The sequence below is a fragment of the Manis pentadactyla genome, chromosome 1 (genome assembly GCF_030020395.1).
Source record: "Manis pentadactyla isolate mManPen7 chromosome 1, mManPen7.hap1, whole genome shotgun sequence".
NCBI lineage: Eukaryota > Metazoa > Chordata > Mammalia > Pholidota > Manidae > Manis > Manis pentadactyla.
The window spans coordinates 102,648,148-102,667,409 of NC_080019.1; the positions used below are offsets into that span (position 1 = coordinate 102,648,148).

Here is a 19,262-nt window from a genome sequence, read left to right on the forward strand (position 1 = left end):
GTCCCTCCTTCTGCTGACCTTAGGCCTCATTTGTTCTTCTTTTTCCAATTTTGATAGTTGTGACATTAGACCGTTCATTTGGGATTGCTCTTCCTTTTTTAAATATGCTTGGAGTGCTATATACTTTCCTCTTAAGACTGCTTTTGCTGTGTCCCACAGAAGTTGGGGCTTAGTGTTGTTGTTGTCATTTGTTTCCATATATTGCTGGATCTCCATTTTGATTTGGTCATTGATCCATTGATTATTTAGGAGCGTGTTGTTTAGCCTCCATGTGTTTGTGAGCCTTTTTGCTTTCTTTGAACAGTTTATTTCTAGTTTAATGCCTTTGTGGTCTGAAAAGTTGGTTGGTAGGATTTCAATCTTTTGGAATTTACTGAGGCTCTTTTTGTGTCCTAGTATGTGGTCTATTCTGGAGAATGTTCCATGTGCACTTGAGAAGAACGTGTATCCTGTTGCTTTTGGATGTAGAGTTCTGTAGATGTCTATTAGGTCCATCTGTTCTAGTGTGTTGTTCAGTGCCTCTGTGTCCTTACTTATTTTCTGTCTGGTGGATCTGTCCTTTGGAGTGAGTGGTGTGTTGAAGTCTCCTAGAATGAATGCATTGCATTCTATTTCCTCCTTTAGTTCTGTTAATATTTGTTTCAGGTATGTTGGTGCTCCTGTATTGGGTGCATATATATTTATAATGGTTATATCCTCTTGATGGACTGAGCCCTTTATCATTATGTAATGTCCTTCTTTGTCTTTTGTTACTTTCTTTATTTTGAAGTCTGTTTTGTCTGATACCAGAATTGCAACACCTGCTTTCTTCTCTCTGTTGTTTGCTTGAAATATCTTTTTCCATCCCTTGACTTTAAGTCTGTGCGCGTCTTTGGGTTTGAGGTGAGTCTCTTGTAAGCAGCATATGGATGGATCTTGCTTTTTTATCCATTCTATTACTCTGTGTCTTTTGATTGGTGCATTCAGTCCATTTACATTTAGGGTGATTATTGAAAGGTATGAATTTATTGCCATTGCAGGCTTTAAGTTTGTGGTTACCAAAGGTTTAGGGTTAGCTTCTTTACTGTCTTACTGTCTAACTTAACTCGCTTGTTGAGCTATTATAAACACAATCTGATGATTCTTTATTTCTCTCCCTTCTTATTCCTCCTCCTCCCTTCTTCATATGTTGGGTGTTTTGTTGTGTGCTCTTTTTAGGAGTGCTCCCATCTAGAGCAGTCCCTGTAGGATGCCCTGTAGAGGTGGTTTGTGGGAGGCAAATTCCCTCAACTTTTGCTTGTCTGGGAATTGTTTAATCCCTCCTTCATATTTAAATGATATTCGTGCTGGATACAGTAGTCTTGGTTCGAGGCCCTTCTGTTTCATTGCATTAAGTATATCATGCCATTCTCTTCTGGCCTGTAGGGTTTCTGTTGAGAAGTCTGATGATAGCCTGATGGGTTTTCCTTTGTAGGTAACCTTTTTTTTCTCTCTGGCTGCTTGTAATACTTTGTCCTTGTCTTTGATCTTTGCCATTTTAATTATTATGTGTCTTGGTGTTGTCCTCCTTGGATCCCTTGTCATGGGAGTTCTGTGTACCTCTGTGGTCTGAGAGGCCATTTCTTCCCCTAGTTTGGGGAAATTTTCAGCAATTATTTCTTCAAAGACATTTTCTATCCCCTTTTCTCTCTCTACTTCTTCTGGAATGCCTATGATTCTTATATTATTCCTTTTATATTGATCACTCAGCTCTCTTAAAATTCTTTCATTCCTGGAGATCCTTTTATCTCTCTCTGCATCAGCTTCTCTGCGTTCCTGTTCTCTGTTTTCTAGTCCATTAATGGTCTCTTGCATCTCGTCCATTCTGTTTTGAAGTCCTTCCAGAGCTTGTTTTATTTCTGAATTCTCCTTCCTTAGTTCTTGCATATTTCTCTGCAAGTCCATCAGCATGGTTATGACTTTTGTTTTGAATTCTTTTTCAGGTAGACTGGCTAAATCTATCTCCCCAGATTCCTTCTCAGGGGAAGATGTAGCAGATGCCGAAGCTGTCTGGGTTAGTCTTGTCTGGATCATATTTTTTTGCCTTTTCATGTTGACAGGTGCTATTGACTGTCAGCTGGGAGGGCCAAAATTTTCACTTACTACTGGCCTTTCTTTACTGGGGCAACTGCGACCCCTAGTGGCTTGTGTTGGGTAATTGCGTGTAGAGTGGGTCTTTGTGTCTTGCCTGGCCGGGAGGGAGAAATTTCCCTTTCTGTGGGCGGAATTTGTCTCAGGCTGCTTCTCTGCTTTCGCAGCGCCCGGTGGGGTGATGGATGGGGGGGCTGCTTGACTGTTTGCCTCCGTGAGGGGTCTCAGAGCTGTTGCCCAGGGGGTTAGTGCACCCGGTTTTCCCTGTAATTTCCAGCTGCTGTACTGTGACCTGGGTTGTTTCCGTCAAGCTGTTAAGTCCCTGTCCCTTTAAGACTTTCAAAAAGCCCCCGCTTTTCTTTGTCACAGGGGCATCAGCTTCAGCACCCGCTCAGAGGTCTTACTCCCTCTTCCCCCAGTATCCAGGGCCCCGCGCACGTACTGTGTCTGCGCTCTGGCCCGGATGGCTGGGGCTGGGTGTTCGGCAGTCCTGGGCTCCGTCTCCCTCCCGCTCTGCCTATTCTTCTCCCGCCGGGAGCTGAGGGGAGGGGCGCTCGGGTCCCGCAGGGCCGGGGCTTGTATCTTACCCCTTTCACCAGTCGCTGGGTTCTCGCTGGTGTAGCTGCAGTCTGGCCACTGTCCTGCGTCTTCTGGTCTCTCTTTTAGGGCTAGTTGTGTTTGTTGTATTTTCAAAAGTATATATGTTTTTGGGAGGAGATTCCCACTGTCCTACTCACGCCGCCATGTTGGCTCCGCCTCTCAGAGTAGGTGTTATTATTATTTCTTTAACTGTAAAATGTACTGAGTTTTAAACACACACTTAGAGATAGCCCACATTAAAAATCACAATCAACTGAGATAAAGAATTTTTTTGCCGACTATCAGCAGCAAGGCTCCTGTAAAGGAACATTCTTGCCTCTAAGGGGACCACAGGCCAAAGAGGCCCTAGAGCTGTCAATGAACATGAACAAGGCAGACAGTGGGACGCTGAATTTTATAGGTAATTAATGGGTTTGATTAGTTGTGTATAGATAGATATTCCTAACCCATTTATAGTAAAAATTTCCTATGCCTTCTATCAATTGGTTTACATATTAAATACTATCATTAGTATGTGTCAGTTTGGATAATTCTAAAATATATGATATCAATAATCTTTTGTTACACTTTGCAAACTATTTCAGGATGGTCCAATGTGGTGCAATTTCCTGGACTGGAATTTGTCCAGAGAAATGTGAAAACTTGTGAGAAAGGTATAATGAGGTGTCACGCTACATCCTTTCTCTCAAGTAAACCTTGTCCTAAAGTCTTTAGAAAGATAATGCTGCCCGTGGCTTTTGCACCAAAAGAAGAGCATGGGTATTGGAGCCAAGATATCAAATCAAACATCCTAACAATAGTTTCGGATGGTCAGAGGGGCAGCTAGATAGTATATTTAGAAGCAGGCTCCTCCCAATTATTTTGATACTGGGCAAAGGCCTGTCTCCTGATTCATCACATCTTATGTCTACTAATTGCACTGGAGATATGATCCACGAGAGAAACAAACAAACAAAAAAGAGTGTTTTTTGATAATAACTCTTCTATCAAAGAGTTTTACCATTGAAAATACCATTGGATATATAGAAATGCTATGCTATTTATTACAGTATTATAGGGAGAAGGAAAAAATAACTGTGGTCTCAGAAATAAAATTCTGCTCTAGGCAAGGCAGTGCTGCCCACTGGGTATGACAGGAGTCATGTCTAAGGCCTCTGAGATGTATAAAGGCTACATAAATATGGAAGAACTGAAAATAAATTTGTCGATTACAGGATTTCAAAATAACTTTCAAAATAAATAAAAATATGCTTAAACATCTATAAAAGGAAGCATTATATCAATGTCAGTTATTGAATTGTTTTGTATATTTGAAAACAATTTACAGCTTACAATGTCTCCCCTTGCAATAAAGAATGATGCTTGCTTAAAGTATCAAAATTACAGAAGTAAGTTTTAGAATGTTCATAGCAAAAATATATTTATTATGTCATATGGGTACACTATAATAATATTTTATAAGATATAGGGTCTTTGGCATCTGTGAAGGTTTTAGAGGGCCTTACTTAAGAGCTATTATGTGGTGAATTGAACACAATTGTCAAGGAATTCCTTTTTTACCCTCCTGCTGAACCAAACAGTTTGATTTCTTTTTTTGTCTTTCTGGCAATGCTGCAGAAAGGAAAAGAAGTCACCACCTTACTAAGTAAATGCTCATTAGATACTCTGGCCCCACAGTTACTGGTTACATAAAGACTTGAGTCATACTGTCCTTTGGCAAAACCACATGGGCAGATGGTTACTGAGTAAGATTGGGGATATCCCTTCTTTGAAGCACCTTTGAGGACAGGGGATTTCATTCTTAAGAAATGCTTAAAATGAAGTCTTACCTGAAGACAAGGACCTGGACTACTTTTCTAAGATCTACTCCTAACCAATGATTCCAGAGAAAAGCATTGGATTTCATGAGGATGTCAATAAAGCATATAACTTGAAAGTAATGAGGCAACTCTTTAGCAAGCTGAGATGAAAAATGAAGTGTGAATCTATCTATTGGAGGAGGTGGAGAAAATGGGGGTAGTATGTGAACCATTCGTGTGGAATCCAAACCAAAAACAACAGAGACGAAACACTCCTCGTGGGTGGCGATGGCCTTGGGAACACAGCGGAGTATGCAGGCCACTCCATTCCGCTTGTGTGTGTAGAGTGCCTGCCGTTTCAGTGGTACATTCACATATGTGATTGCTCAGGATACCCCCTCAACTACGAGGCAGATGGGGACGCCACGCCTCTGGAAAGCTATGGGACTTGTTGCAGGTCCCAGGGCCAGAAAGTGGAAGACCCTGAACTCAAACCCTTTACTATTTCCTTCTAGGTTTCTCTTATGCTAAATCTTAGGAGAGATATACAGAAACTGAGGAAGGATGGGAGCAAAGCCGTAAATTCTCTAAATGGTAATTTGGGGCCTAATATAAAATAACTCATATAAAAAGAAAAAACCCACACATCAGTGTGCAGCAAAGAAAACCAAGTGGGAAGGAGTCTTATGTACAGCGATTTCCAAAGTCCTTTCTGCTGATGGGATATAAAGAGACACCTTGGCCCATTATTTGCCAAATAAAACCATGGCCAGATGACATTGGTTAAAACACGAAAAGTATGTGTGCAGTGGGGGAGAAGGCACACACAGTTACTGCCAAGCCCAGACAATCACACGCCATTTTAAGGGAAGGAATATGCCCCATTATAATGAAAGACATTATAAGAAAAGGAATCTCCATTTTTCAAAAAGTGATAGTGAGAAAAAAAGACCTTCAAATTCTGCTGTTATTTAACGGAATATCATACTATATTTTCTCATAACAGATATGATTTCCATCCCAATCCAGAAATGGCACAGAATTTGAAAGGGGTGAGAATGCCCCCCCGCCCCCACTTAAAACAGAGATATTAATGTTCCTCTCTGGCTGAAATCTGAACACCAAAATCAATGTGACTTTCAGGACAGACAGAATACTCAGTAAGACGGGAGAGGAAAGAGCTCAACAAGATTTGCAAATGAGAAAGTATTTTCATTTGTTCTTTTTGCAGCCAACAAATTAACGGGAAAGGTAACAAAAAATGTGATGATGACTTATATTTTACAAAATGAAGCAAAAAACACAGAGGATAAAACACTGTAACATTACACTGCTAATGAAAAACTGCCAATTTGAAATAAGGAAGAGAGAAAATGGATGGAAAAGTAATCAAATAAGGAAAAATCACCTTGACGAGAAACTAAAGAGTTGAGTTAGAAAACAGGTACTGGAGCAGATTATAGAAGATGTTACAGTGGGTCAAAGACAGCTGGGTAGCGTCTTCAAGGGCACATGTGGTAAAAAAGCACAGTTGCCCACTCGCCCTGGCCAGGACATCTGCAAAGTTATATCCTGGTAGAAATGCATTTGGAAAAAAAAAGGTATCTTTTATTCTAACTCCAAAAGAGAGTTTAATTCAAGTTCTTTGTATTGGTTGATAATTAGGATACTACTAAGCTTGAAATTCTGTCCATATCTGAAGTCTTGAAATGCATTTTTGTATGGACTCGTGAAATATACTCTTGAAATGTACTCCTTGGCTACTTTCAGCCCCACCTACCTCCCTACTATAAGAAAAAGGAATGTAAATAATGCTTTAGAAGGAAATTCACACTGTTGATGAGAAAGCAGTAAAAGATCAAGAATATACGGACCCTCACACTCGTTTTTATTCCCGTTTTAAGAAGTGGGTGTTAAGCAAATGATGACTTAAATCAAGACAGACAATTATTTGTTCTTATTTGTACACCAGTTGCTCCAATCTTAAATTTAGCACTGTCACTCACTCTGTCAACTCAATGTTTCATCTTTCTTCTAAAATATGAACACCCACTCTAAGACTTGGGAACCGTTTCATGAATAGATTGGTTAGCTGGAAGCTGGATTATGTTAACCACACCCAGGAGAATAGAACTAAATATGAAACCCCGAAAGAAGATCCCACACATGTCTAGAAGTGCATGAAGCTCAAAGGAAAGAGCACCAGCTGCTAGAGAGCCAGGACCTTGGAAGATGTCCCCCACTGGAGGTGGCCCAGACTTAGGATGGCCAGGGAACCTCGTATCAGGAGAGCTTGATGACATGGCCTTGCTGTTCGCATGCTCAACTGCTACACTTCTTTGACTGCTAGGAGCCTGGCCAGGAAGCAGAGGGGAATTAGGAGGCCTAGAAAATTGCCTGATGACTCTTGCAAAGGTTTGCCTCCAGGGATGCCATGGCTTCTGAAAGCTCAGGAACTGTGAACTAGTTCTGAATAGGTAGGATCGGCCAAGAAATGTAGCGAGGAGGACAAATAGTAACTAGATAGAAATGAAAGCAAAGTGGTTAAGTTCAAATCAGAACATGCTGGGTAGAGGTTGAAGGAAGGAAGCAGAAACTGATCCAGGCTTTTCCCCCTTTCCTGGTATATTCCTACATGAGGAAGCTGCACAGGGGAAAGAAGGAATCCTGGGATGCTTTGCAAAAAATTGTGGGCTTTTCCAATGGGATCTGTAGGTATCCCTCTCCTGAACTCATGCTTGGTGTTGGGGACACTCAGGGGCATGTGGTCATGTACTGAGGAGAGGTCATCTAGTGATGCAGCACTTCTTAGAGGTGCTGAGGTCCTTGTAATGATGCCCCTCCTGCTCCGAGGTCCACATGAGTCTCTAAGACCCTCCTTATTTGCAGTAATGGACGACTTGGAGCTTGTCACCCTGGAGATGTTGGTAGAGGACACGCCAATGACCTTAGATCCTAACTATTGAGTTGGGCTACACCTTGGAAGAGAGATCACTTTGGAGATCTCACTGTGGTCCTTGAGGCATCCTGAGGCTCCAGTTGCTCTTCAAGACCAAGTCTAATAGGACAAGCTGGTCTATCTTTCTTCTGTGAGTGATGCTCAGAGAGAAGTCTTAATCCAAAATCATTAAATTTTGCAGGTGCCACTGGCATTAGCTTACTTTTCAGCCTTCTGAACTCCTGCCGTAATCAGGAGCTGTGAGTCAGGCTTAGCTGAGGGTTTCAACTTGGCATGGTTAGAAAATGCTTTAGCAGAGGAGGAATGTGGCACATCTCTGCCAGCCAGGACGCACATCAGCTGTTGTTTAGCAGCACAGTGATTCTGCTTAGCTGAAAGAACAGGTGGGTTACTAAGGGGTCAAAGCTATACCTGGGAGTAGGATCACAAAATTGAATTATTGCTCTAAGAGAAAGAGGCAGCTGTTAAAGACATGGGTGAATACAAATCATATTACAGACTCTAAGGAAAGTGACTAAAAACTTGTTTTACAGGGAATCAAATGATTTTCTCTACAGATTTAGCTTTTTAAGCTTTAAAAGAAAAGTTATTATTTTTATAAAAATAGCACATGATCATTTTATAAGATTTAAACAGTATATAAAGGTACTAAAAAGTTCAAAGAAAAAACCCTGCAAGTTTCTGCTTCCCAGAAACAACTATCATTAGCATTAGTATTACATCATTTCAAGCACTTTCTATACATAATGTACGATAGCACAGGAAATTAAAAGAGATATTTTTATGAAGCTAGGATCTTATGTCAGTAATCTGGTTCTGGTGATATTGTAGTCTATGTAACTTGAAATAAGCTATAGCTAAAAATATGTGAAGATATGAAAACAAAATATACAACCACACACACATCATTTTAAATGACTAGCATGCTCAGAAGAAAATAAAGGAAATCACTTGGTGCCACAAGTAATGAGAGAACTGAAAAGCAAGGTGTTATACACACGAGCTGATGCAATAACTCCTGGAAGGGTTGTTCATCTTCGCTGGAATTATTATTTTGCTTTACCCATTTGATTATCACCCTTTTCCCCCTGCCATCCAGGGTTTTTAATTATATTTGTAAGATAGCTCGTCAGAGAGCCAAGTTTCTAAAATCCCTTCTTTTAGACAGTAGATGAGTAAATGAGGGACCTTCCCTTTGGAACTGTTTGCAAAAGAAACATAAATGACCTCTGGCCCTGGAAGTGGAAACCACAACCAAAAGTGCGAGGCCGGCTGTATATCCATGGGTTCTGCAGAAGCAACAGTGCTAATGATCAGTTTCAGGGTTGAGATATGGAAAGGAAATGACTCTACCTAGAATTTCTTAAGTCCTAAATCATATTCTTCCATGGAAAAGTCACTAAAAGTTTTCATGCCACAAACTCAGTTGGACTCCTAAAAGGAAAAGGATTTTTCTACTTCCTGCAGTTGCTTACAGAATCCACTGTGTCCACGAAGATAGATAAAAACAAACCACAAATCAATTAAATGCCTTGCCAAATTCTCTACAGCAGTAATGTTATGGTTCTTCCAAAACCAAAACATGCTTACAAAATGAATTGTTCTCCAACTCTGTAGCACTAGTTTAACTCTCTGATTCTACTGGATGAACTCCCAGCCAATAGGCTGGCCAACAGGACACAGCTACGCTCGCCCACTTACGTACCTCCTTGGCCCATGCTGGTTTCTCACCAGGACTCATCCCTTCTTTGTAATGATACAGTGGCTTCTTCTCCACTGGCCTCTGCTCCTGCCGCTGATGCTGAAGGGAAACCAAGTAGTCTCTCTCCTGCTTTAGCTGCCTCTGTAGCCTTTCTGCTTGTCTCTGTTCTTCCAATTGTTTGCGCTTATACTCCTGTCCAGATTAAGAAACATGAGCAAAGAGAAGGCCAAGTCACCACAGGGAAATCAGTGGCCAGTACCAGTGAAGCATGCAATGGAGGCAGAAGAGAATATAACAAAAGGGCTTAATACTAACAGAACCAGAGAAGGATGCCAGAATGGGCCACTGAGATAAACGACCTCAGGTTGGCATCTACACAGAATGTGGCATTTAATGGAAACACTACTGCTGTAATGGCAAGCCCTACAGAACACCACCCATTTGCAATGTGACTTGTCTCTGATGAATTGCAACCAAGAAAGTGGCAGTAATGAGGACATTTGGATGGTAAGCACACAACCCCCAGAAGGAGCCAACCACTTCCTGATTTAGTAATTAAGCCATTCAAACACGTACAATTAAGAAAAAGCTAAATAAGTAGTTAAAGATATTGCTTAAATCATCTTTTGTTTAACAAAACTTGGACCAACAAAGGCGATTAGCAAGCTTATGTATAGACTGAAAGGTATCACATGTCACTGATAAAAAGTTCAGTCAAAAAAAAAATACACCATGAAGCTCATTTGGAGAGTGGCGCGATAATAATAAAAAAGTACTTCAACTGGGATCTGCGTGAGCAGGGAACACAAACTGTTCCCATCATAAGGGTAAAACTAATAGTCTGCAAATGACATATGACCGCAGAGCTGAGTGGGTTCCTATGGAAGAGGTGCATTTAGCTGTGACTGTATTCCAGCATGTTGCAAATGACCTTCAAAATTACTCTGCAATAAAAACAGTGGATCTCAAAAACAGTCTGAATTTATAATAAGGCTGGATTCATGCTACAGCTTCACAAATATATGGAGCTAATAAAGAATGCATAACAAGTATATTAAATGTATTAAGATTTGGCAAACTAAGTCAGGAAATGTATTAAGTTTCTAGATTCTCTAGGTCCATGAGCCTTAGAAGTGTCTCTCTCTGGACTGACACACTCGGAGCACACAGACACGCACACACGCACAGGGAACACAGAGCAGGTGAGCTGGCCTTAGCTTTCCCATTACCAGAAGTAGAGCTTGTTCATGCAGTAGCTGCTGCTGCAAGATCTCTAACTGTCTCTGCTCCTCCTCTAACTGTCGCCTGATGTACTCCTGGAGAGGGAGGCAGCAGAGAATTCAGAGGAACACAAAGAAAGAGAGAGAGAAAAAGAACCAGTAATTTCAAAGGTGACAAGAGCTGCCACATAAAGTGTGGAAAGAAGGACAGAAAAAAATACCCAGACACCTCTTCACAAAACAGGGAAAGTACGCCATACCTAAGCAGAAGCATTTCAATGCAGTCAAAGGCACAAGCCCTCTATTGGCAACAGCTGACTGAGATGGCTCAGTGCTTTGCTGTTACTGTTTGGTTTTAATAAACCTGGCTATATTTTAAAGCTTTTCATTAAGCTAAAGAGGTCCCCTCTTTATGGGCTACCTGGAATAAACAATGCCATAAAGTTCAGAGGCTCCTGTGCAAGCAGCAGGGATAAAACAACCGCTGAGTGCACAGCCACTGTAGGGGAGCCACCCTGCAGAGCTTCACTGCACTGTCAGATGGGATTCAATCAGAGAGAGGGGGGCTTGCATCAGTGGCTCCAACTCACGGAGACCAGAGACTGCATGAGAAGACAAGCTCTTCTGAAGCAATGAAAGAGTGAGGTGTGGCTCGTTTATCATGCTCCAGTGCTATCTCAAAGGAAATACCCAGGGTTGGGAGATTCAGAAGGTTAAGCATGTCAGTGGGCTTTGGCCTGGGTATGTGGCAAGGTTAATGAGTAGGCATTGCCAAGGCTGTGCATTTGACCTCTTGAATAGGTAAGAATAGTTGCTTGAGAAAGAGTAAAAATCTGCTTAGACTGAGCAGTCTTAAGAGAAGGTGACCCACACCCCAGGGACAGCTGGCACTGGGGCTCCCTGGCTGCAGCTGTACCTGCTCGTGCTCGGCGCGCCTCCTCTCCTCCTCCCGGCGCATCTGCTCCTCATAGTGGCGGCGCTGCTCTCTCTCCTGCTGCTTGCGCATCTCCTTCTCTCGCCTTTGTTGCTGTGGGGCAACAAGCAGACAACCATGAAGGAAAGAGGCACTGGTGGAGGAGGCTTGTCGGGAAACCAGCTGGGAAAGCTGAAGAACTGCCGACGTGAGTTCTCCAGGAGAGATGTCTGCACGCCAGAAGGCTCTCTCCCGAGTGATTACTGGGGGAGACACAGCGAGGATGGGTCATGCAGAACACCCTGCCATTTACCATGCAAATGGACTCTCCAGGTTTATGTCTCCCAAGAAGTTCAGTGTGTTCTCCCAGTTGGCTGATGGGGTTTTCAAATCAGAGGTAGGAAACACCAGTTATTACATGCTCACGCTCAAGGTCATGCCCATCAAACTGTTTGTGATATTCTGCAGGTTTTAAAGTACACTCACAATGCTCATGTCATTCAATTTTTCCAACATCATGTAGGGCAAACACTTCATAACTGATGAAAGCAAAAGCCAGAGGAGTGAAGTGACATATTCAAGGCCTTTTAGTTAGTAATTAATGGCTGAGCATGCACTAGGATTTACTGAGTTCCACCCAGCCCACCGCCCTGTCTGTTACACCATGCTTCTTTTCTTTATTTTCTGTAGTATTCACTTCAAAGTGTCAGTTTCAACTTCTCACTTAAATAAGACTCTTAAACTCAGCAGCCATCATTTCCATGCCTCCCACAGCAGACAGAGTGGTAAGCACCTGCCAGGCTTTATCTTCTTTAATACTGACAAAAATTTCCTGAGATAGATACAATTATTATCCTTACTTTATATGAGAAAACTGAGGCACAGTGACATTAAGTAATTGTACAAGGTCATGTTCATGCTCAAGGTCATGCCCATTCAGTGGTCTGAGTTCAGACTCCAGAGTCTGAGTTCAAACATTACCGAAGATGAAGAGGCAACAAGAATGGCAGGGAAGTCACAAATTATTATCCTCTCAGAATCATTATACTCTCAGAAAAGGAGCAGAGCTTACGAATACTTACAGGAGTCTATGTGTACATCTCAACTAGGGATAGTACCATCCCCCAATCCCTGGAGCATGTGGATTGATGAGGGCATGGGAGAGTTTTTCTGTCTGTCCCAGTGACTGGGGGACATGACTGGCATTTAGCATGAGGGGCCAGGAATGCTAAATATCACACAATGCACAGGATACAGATACACTGCGAATTATTTTCCCACACCACTTGCCATTAGTGCCTTTTTTGAGAAATGCAACAGGCTCTTTGTGTTGGAGCATTGTACTGACAGTAGGGTTTCTTCTTTCTCAAAAATGAGATTTGGAGAGGACATATAAAGGTTCTATTCCCTTTTAACATTCTCAGCAACACTTCACTGCCTGGCTGCATAAACATGAGATTATGACAGCATTACACTGACAAGCTAGCTCTGTGCAACCAGGGAACAGCTTTCTAGTACAAAAGCTCTCCATCACAGCCCCAGCTATATTCAAAACTCTGAAGAAGCCCATGAATGAGGAGGATTTCCTGTTGTGGGTCCCATCTGCAACCCTCTGGACCTGCTGTCTTCCAGTAATCTCTGAGGCTTGGGAGATAAACTGCATTTTTTTTTTGAGATTCAACATTTTTCATTTCCAACTCAACAATTATTTGTCCATCTGTGACTGTAGGTGATGGGGAGCCACTGGAGGACTCTGTGCAGTCCTAATGCCATAAGCGGTCCTGCATTTTCAAGAGGACTCCTAAAGGCCACGGTGGGCGGCAAGATGAGAAACTGAAATGCAGTAGGAGGCCATTCTGTGGGCCCAGGCAGAGGACAAGAGGGCCTGGGTAAGTTCAGCAATTGCAGCTGGAGAGTCCATGTTCTTAGCTGCTGCTGGGGATGGAGACGCAGCCCAAAGGAAGAAGGGTTAAGACAATCCAGATTTCCAGTCATTCTACCAGGACGGGAGGGGATGCCAACTTAGAAGTAGAAATTAGAATTAGGCCAAAATAAAACAGGCAAGATTTGGTGACTACGGGATTTGTGGCAGTGAGTGAATTCCCTGTCAATGAGCATGCCAGACGGCATGAGACAGAGGAGGAAGAGGTTTGGGGAAGACAATGAGGGGTATGTTGGGAGATGAGGGTGAGTCGAGCTCCAGATATGCAATTATTTGTTTTTGAGAAAAATAATGCAGGAGGATGTGAGTAGAAAACATCATCAAGGGGACCGACTGAATAATTTGGATTACACACCCCAAACAGAGATATTCCCAATACTCAGCCAAAGTGCACCAATGCCAGCACACAGAATAAAATAATTATGAGTACAGATATGGCTCCTGGCAGGAAATAGCCCTAATTTAGCTAACATTTTAAGTTTTTTACTCCCATCACCAGTTTCTTTCTTGAGGAAAGAAGTTAATCAAGGCTTTTGAAGATTTAGTTCATTTTTATGTGAAGGATTTGTACATATTCCACCCCTTTGCCAGGAATCAATACTGTTCTATAATTACATGCCACTCAGGTCCCTGTTCAAGGTGAACAGAGTATTGATTGCTACTCAAGAGGGTCTGAGCTTCCCCAGTACTCTGTAGTTTCTGAGAAAGACATTCAAAAGCGACTAATAATTAATAATGATCTCACTTGGATCAGCTGCCACTAATGCATGGAGACATCTGCCAGGGTTTTGGTTCCTGTGGTGAGGCTGGAAAAATAAATCACTTCCCCAACCTTCTGAGGGCATCTTGCCAATTTCCAGCTGCTGTGTCTCAATGTTAATATCTTTCCTGGAAAAACGTTTGTTCTCTCTCCTCTTGGGTACAGAACTGTTTGAGAGGACATGCCAAAACATGTCAGAGGAAGACGAACAACCCTGGCCTCAAGCAGACACCTTTACCAACTCCGAGGACTCTTGCTAGAAGCTGCTCTCTGAGGGTAAGGCCTGTGCTTGAATTCTGAGGGATGCCACACCCTCATGTGCAACCCAGCAACTGGCAGGTGCAGATTTCTTTAACTGAACTGAGTAAACTTGGGGCAAAAGAAGACAACACAGCATCCTCTTGAGTTTCTCTGGGGTCATTTTCCATCCTGCCAGTGCTTACAGTTTCTATCACACTGTGCCTTACATTATGGTAATCAGAGTACGTCTTAGGTTGAAAGCTATTTATGGGTAGGATCTCTATTCCACACCAGTTTTTTATCTTCCACTATATCACATATAGGCTCTAATACTATTGCTATTTGTGGCATTCAATACTGTAAATTGGGTAGCAGGAGAACAAACACTGGCAGAGACTCAGACCACCCCTTTCCCTCTTCTGTGCCCTTCTCAGCAGCCCTTCTGGGCCAGAATATTCTTTTATGCTGAGCACAGACAAGGCTGAGAATATTTTTCTAAACAGAGAGTTATCTATGATTGACATGGGCATGGTACATATTTTCCACTTTGGAGAAAGGCAGGAAAATAAAATAAGGGAATAGCAGTCCTAAGTTAGAAGGAGTGGAAGGAGGCAGAATCAAACAGTAGTTCTAAATTTCACTCAGATTATACATAAAGATGACAGTGGTTCTGTTGCCAAAGACGAATGGCCTAAACCAACTACTTGAAAAATCTTGGCAGCTACTCCACCACCATGAACTGCCTAGAAGTGCACCTTCATCTTCATCTTCTCGGAGGCATCTCCAAAAGTTCTATCATTTCAAGTTAGAAATTCAGTGGGTTCTTAAAATTTCTTAATTTTTTATATTGATAATACTCACTCTGAAAGTTGTCCAGGCTAAAATCACTGTTGCCTCACTCTATGGAGCAGGTTATTGTGGTCTTCTTGTCCCCTTTGTCTTCTGCTAATGTTCCCAAAGAATAACTTTTTTTTAAGGACAGTTTTGATTCTCCCGACAGGTATCCCCTCAGGAGGAGGTTGTGTGGCTACACTTCCAATTATGTGAACTTGTTAGTTCATCTCAGTGAGGAAATAATCCTGTTCCCTTGGTCAGGGAACATTCAGAGGGTATCCATTTATCCCAGATTGTGCAGAATTTTGGCTCTTTAAATTCTTGCAAAAGAGTATCCCCTTCCTCTTTAAATATTCAATTCTTATTAAAGTTGCAGGAAATAATCTTCCTGGACGTTCATCATGAAGTCTGTAGAGGTCATCTTTCTTTCCTTTTGTTTCTTTAAATCACTTTCCAGATTACGTTTAACTAGCAGAAAGGTACTAACTGTACCAGGGTGCTCTGGCTCTTGGAGAAGTGACCCTGATGATGTGTTAGGCCATAAACTGCATTTTATGTTATCAGAACAACTGAATAAAGCTAACCACTGTGTTTATGTAAGAATGCCACCTCAGACATGATTCACAGCACTGCTCAACCACTAATAGGTAAGTGTAAAGGTTTTTAATTATTATTCCTAAAATAACAGTTTATTCTTATCTGAGGGACAACATGAATCTTGCACCAACTGACCTTGACTCTTTCTTAGTTGGTAGGCCCCGCAGTCAGGGGGTGGCCTCCCTCAGACACTGGCGCCTGGATGCACCTGGCTGTGCAGGCATCATGAACTGACCCTCCCCAGGCTTCATCTAGTTTTTCTCTTCTCCTCTGTAGCTCCTGCTACTTAATTTTCTCAAGTTTTTTATTTTTTGTTGTTAATCTTTGTGAGCCACCTTAAGTCCTCTTTTTAGAATGAAGGAAAGCTATAAAGAAGGGTATATGCAAACAAATAAATGAAAAATGAATCTTGGCCCTCCATTATCTTTTGAAATCTCAAAATCTCCCTTGGAAAGATCAAAATGGAAATAAATGAGAAACTGCAGACTTGTAATTTGGCCCTTTGTTAATGAAGATGCCACCCCCTTCACTGGCAATGAAGAATTGCCATCCCTCAGTTTATGTCACCTGAGCCCGTGGTTCAAGTGGTGTGCACGGCGGCGGGGAGGAGTTCGCTCTGGCCTGCCGCACCCTCTCAGTGGGGAGCTGGCTGCACTGAGCGCGGCTGCCTGGGACTTAGCTGGAAGGGAACAGCCCAAGCTTTTCTAACCTGAAAGACTGTACCGTGGGCTCAATACAGTTTATCCGTCATTCAAAGGATATGGAATCTTTCAAGAAAAGGTATAGGATTGTAATCTGTATGATAATTTTTTTAACCTAAAAAAAGACTTCATCATGGATTATTCTAATTAAAGCCTCACATTAACCCTGTGAGGTAAGGTAAATGCCATTTTCTTTATTTTCCTTATTTAAAGACTTTCAGGAAGGTCCAGTGTCTTGTCAGTGGCCACATAAATAGTTAAGGGAAAACTTACTCATGGAATGAATACCAATCATCGTATCAGGCACAGTCTATGAGTGTCAGGAGCTTGCTGTCTGGCTGATTTACATACTTCAACATACTTAACCCCACAAGGTGACTACAGAGTTTATTATTATTATTGTTCCTGTTTTACAGAGAAGCAAACTGAGGCTCAAGTGAAGTGTTCTACATCACAAAGCTGGAAAATGGTGGAGACTGGAATCAAGCCTGGGTCGGTCTGACCCCACACACTTTCTTCTCTGTGTGCTAATAGTGCCTTCATCCCCAGCTCCTAGTCCTTGGGAGAGCAGCCTGTCAGTCAAAGATGTAGTGGAAATGCCAGGGAGAGTGTGCGGGGAGGAACTGAGCACAAGGTACCTCATCTCTCCTATCATCATCAGCACTGCCTTTCCACATCCTTAAAAAATTCCAGAGAGGATACTTGGCTGCTTTTTTCTACTTACTGAATGTTCAGGTTGAATTTGAATCTTGTTCTCATGACATTCTGTTGGACTTGGGGAAAACAAATCTAGATGTTATTGTGGAAAGACTTTGGGCCCTGGGTCTTTTACATACATCATATTTCTGATTACACAAACTCAGAGATAACACCTACATTTGAAAATTAATCTTCTGTAGCTGCTATGTGACATGTCATTGGGAAAGCAAGGTAGGTAAGAGAGGCCAAAGGGCTTGGGAGAAAAAAACACCAGGTCAGAAAGAGCAAGGCTAGATCTGGTCCTGCCTGCCACCAATACAAACACTGCAGATCACATGGCCTCAAAAACTGTTTGTTTAAAATGAGTGGATGTTGTATAATCTTGAATAAGTCACCTTGGCCCAATATTCAATGAAGAGGCAAATCAGGTGATCTTACAAATCTGTTCATTCTAATTCTAAAAGTCTAAGCAAGGATGTGCTGCTTTATAAAGCAATAATCTCCTAGCAATTCAGAGTTAGAAGTGAAATGCAGCAGAATGCTGGTTTTCTCTTGGAGAGCTCCACTTGATTTTTATCTTGGGTGACCTCCTGGAAGTGGTGGGAGGGGACCCCATGGACTGTGGAAGATCCTTCCAGAGGAAAGACAGCAGCTGGCCAAGGATCAAGTTAGCCTATTTGCGAAGTACCTCAACCCATCCCCTCGACATGGGGGCTTTCAGTTCAAAGACACTCAAATTGAAAGCACCCAGTGTGCCTTTGGAATTGACTACACAGCACACATGCCCCTCACTTACATAGGACTATTCTGTATAAGCTTCACAGGAGCTGACTTGTTACCAAGAGCTGTTCGAGCTTTTGGGCATTCCACTTGCCATTTTAACATTTGCTCAAGTTTCCATTTTGGAAAGACCCTTGTAAACCAGCTATTGCAAGGCAAAGGTATGGTTCCTTGCAAGTACTACTGGGATTCAGGACACTTAGGTGGTGTCGCCTACGATGCCAGGCACTGTCTTAAGCCCTTCACTCATGGTAAGTCATTTAATCCTCACCATAGCCTTGAGGCACATACCACTGTCATCACCCCCATTTGACAGATAAGGAAACCGAGGCACACACAGGCCAGGTGCTGGCCCAAGTTTGCTCAGCTGCTAAGTGTGAAGCCAGGACTTTGCTCTGCCTCTGCCTCTGCCTCTGCCATGCTGCCTCTGTGGACTCAAACAAAACTGGTTGCCAAATCTGTGTACACAAAGTGAAAGACATTGTCTTAAACTTTTTCAAGTGGCCATTTTCCCCTTTCTATCTTTATACCTATCATTTCTTCACAGTAAACAAAGAACCATTGAACAAGGTAGACAGGCTAGATATATCTCATTCTTTTCACTTTACACATACTTTACACTTTTAAAGATAAACCATCCAAAATTCCCATCCAGAGCTTCCCTGGAAAATTAACTGCTGGAATGAAACTCTTCTTTTGGGTTCCTAGGCCAACTTCTGATCAGTAGGTAGCCCCATGGCTGAGCGCCAGCCAAGTAACGGTGCTCGGGTGGCCTTTATGCATGCAGAAGGGGCAATGAAAGTTCTGAGCAGACTCAGATGTGAGAGCCTCAATGAAGAAGTATGGTCCCACCTCCTCTACAGGTACTAGCCAATGCAATCAAGCTCCCAACTCTCCCTGGCAGTTTCTCAGGGGGAATGGCTATCTGGTATCTCTTGGGGGTTAGTATGGATGAAACTCCCAAATTCTTTCTACCATCATTCAGAGCCTTAGTATGAGACTCTCAGATGGAGTCCTATGAAAACAAGACCATTATAAAGCAGTTTATTGATGCAATGTCAATGTCTACAGAGAGGGCCCCTCTGGGATGCTACTGAAGATGCTAAATTATATTCTATGTGGAAAGGCTGCAAGCACTGCAACACTGGGAGAAGAATATTATCATTGCCTTCAAACATTTCTGAGGCAGATGTGGAAGGTGCTTTAGTTTACTGAGGCATTTTCATTTCTTAGGCATTTTCTTATAATAATGCAGGGATATTACAAGGACTGGAACCAGTAACAGGATAGACTTTGTAATGAGGAATTGTTCAAAAATAGAATATGCTGCCTCAAGCATCTAAGCGTGTAAGCTGAAAGTACATATTAAACAGGTTAGATGAACCTGTTTGAGAAATACTGTCATGG

At 42.2% G+C, this 19,262-nt stretch overlaps 1 protein-coding gene across 4 annotated transcripts in view; it reads right to left on the reverse strand.

Annotated features, from left to right (window-relative positions):
- Positions 1–19,262, reverse strand: part of TNIK (TRAF2 and NCK interacting kinase) — a 370,493-nt gene that overhangs the window by 67,344 nt on the left and 283,887 nt on the right. For 2 of the 4 annotated variants that reach the window (XM_036930923.2, XM_036930922.2), the window contains exons 13-15: positions 11,306–11,416; positions 10,399–10,485; positions 9,173–9,361 (exon numbers count right to left, since the gene is read on the reverse strand). In XM_036930923.2, the coding sequence (XP_036786818.1) occupies positions 9,173–9,361; positions 10,399–10,485; positions 11,306–11,416 (387 nt within the window). The remainder of the gene's footprint in view (positions 1–9,172; positions 9,362–10,398; positions 10,486–11,305; positions 11,417–19,262) is intronic. The other 2 variants (XM_036930924.2, XM_036930925.2) reach the window with 1 other exon arrangement.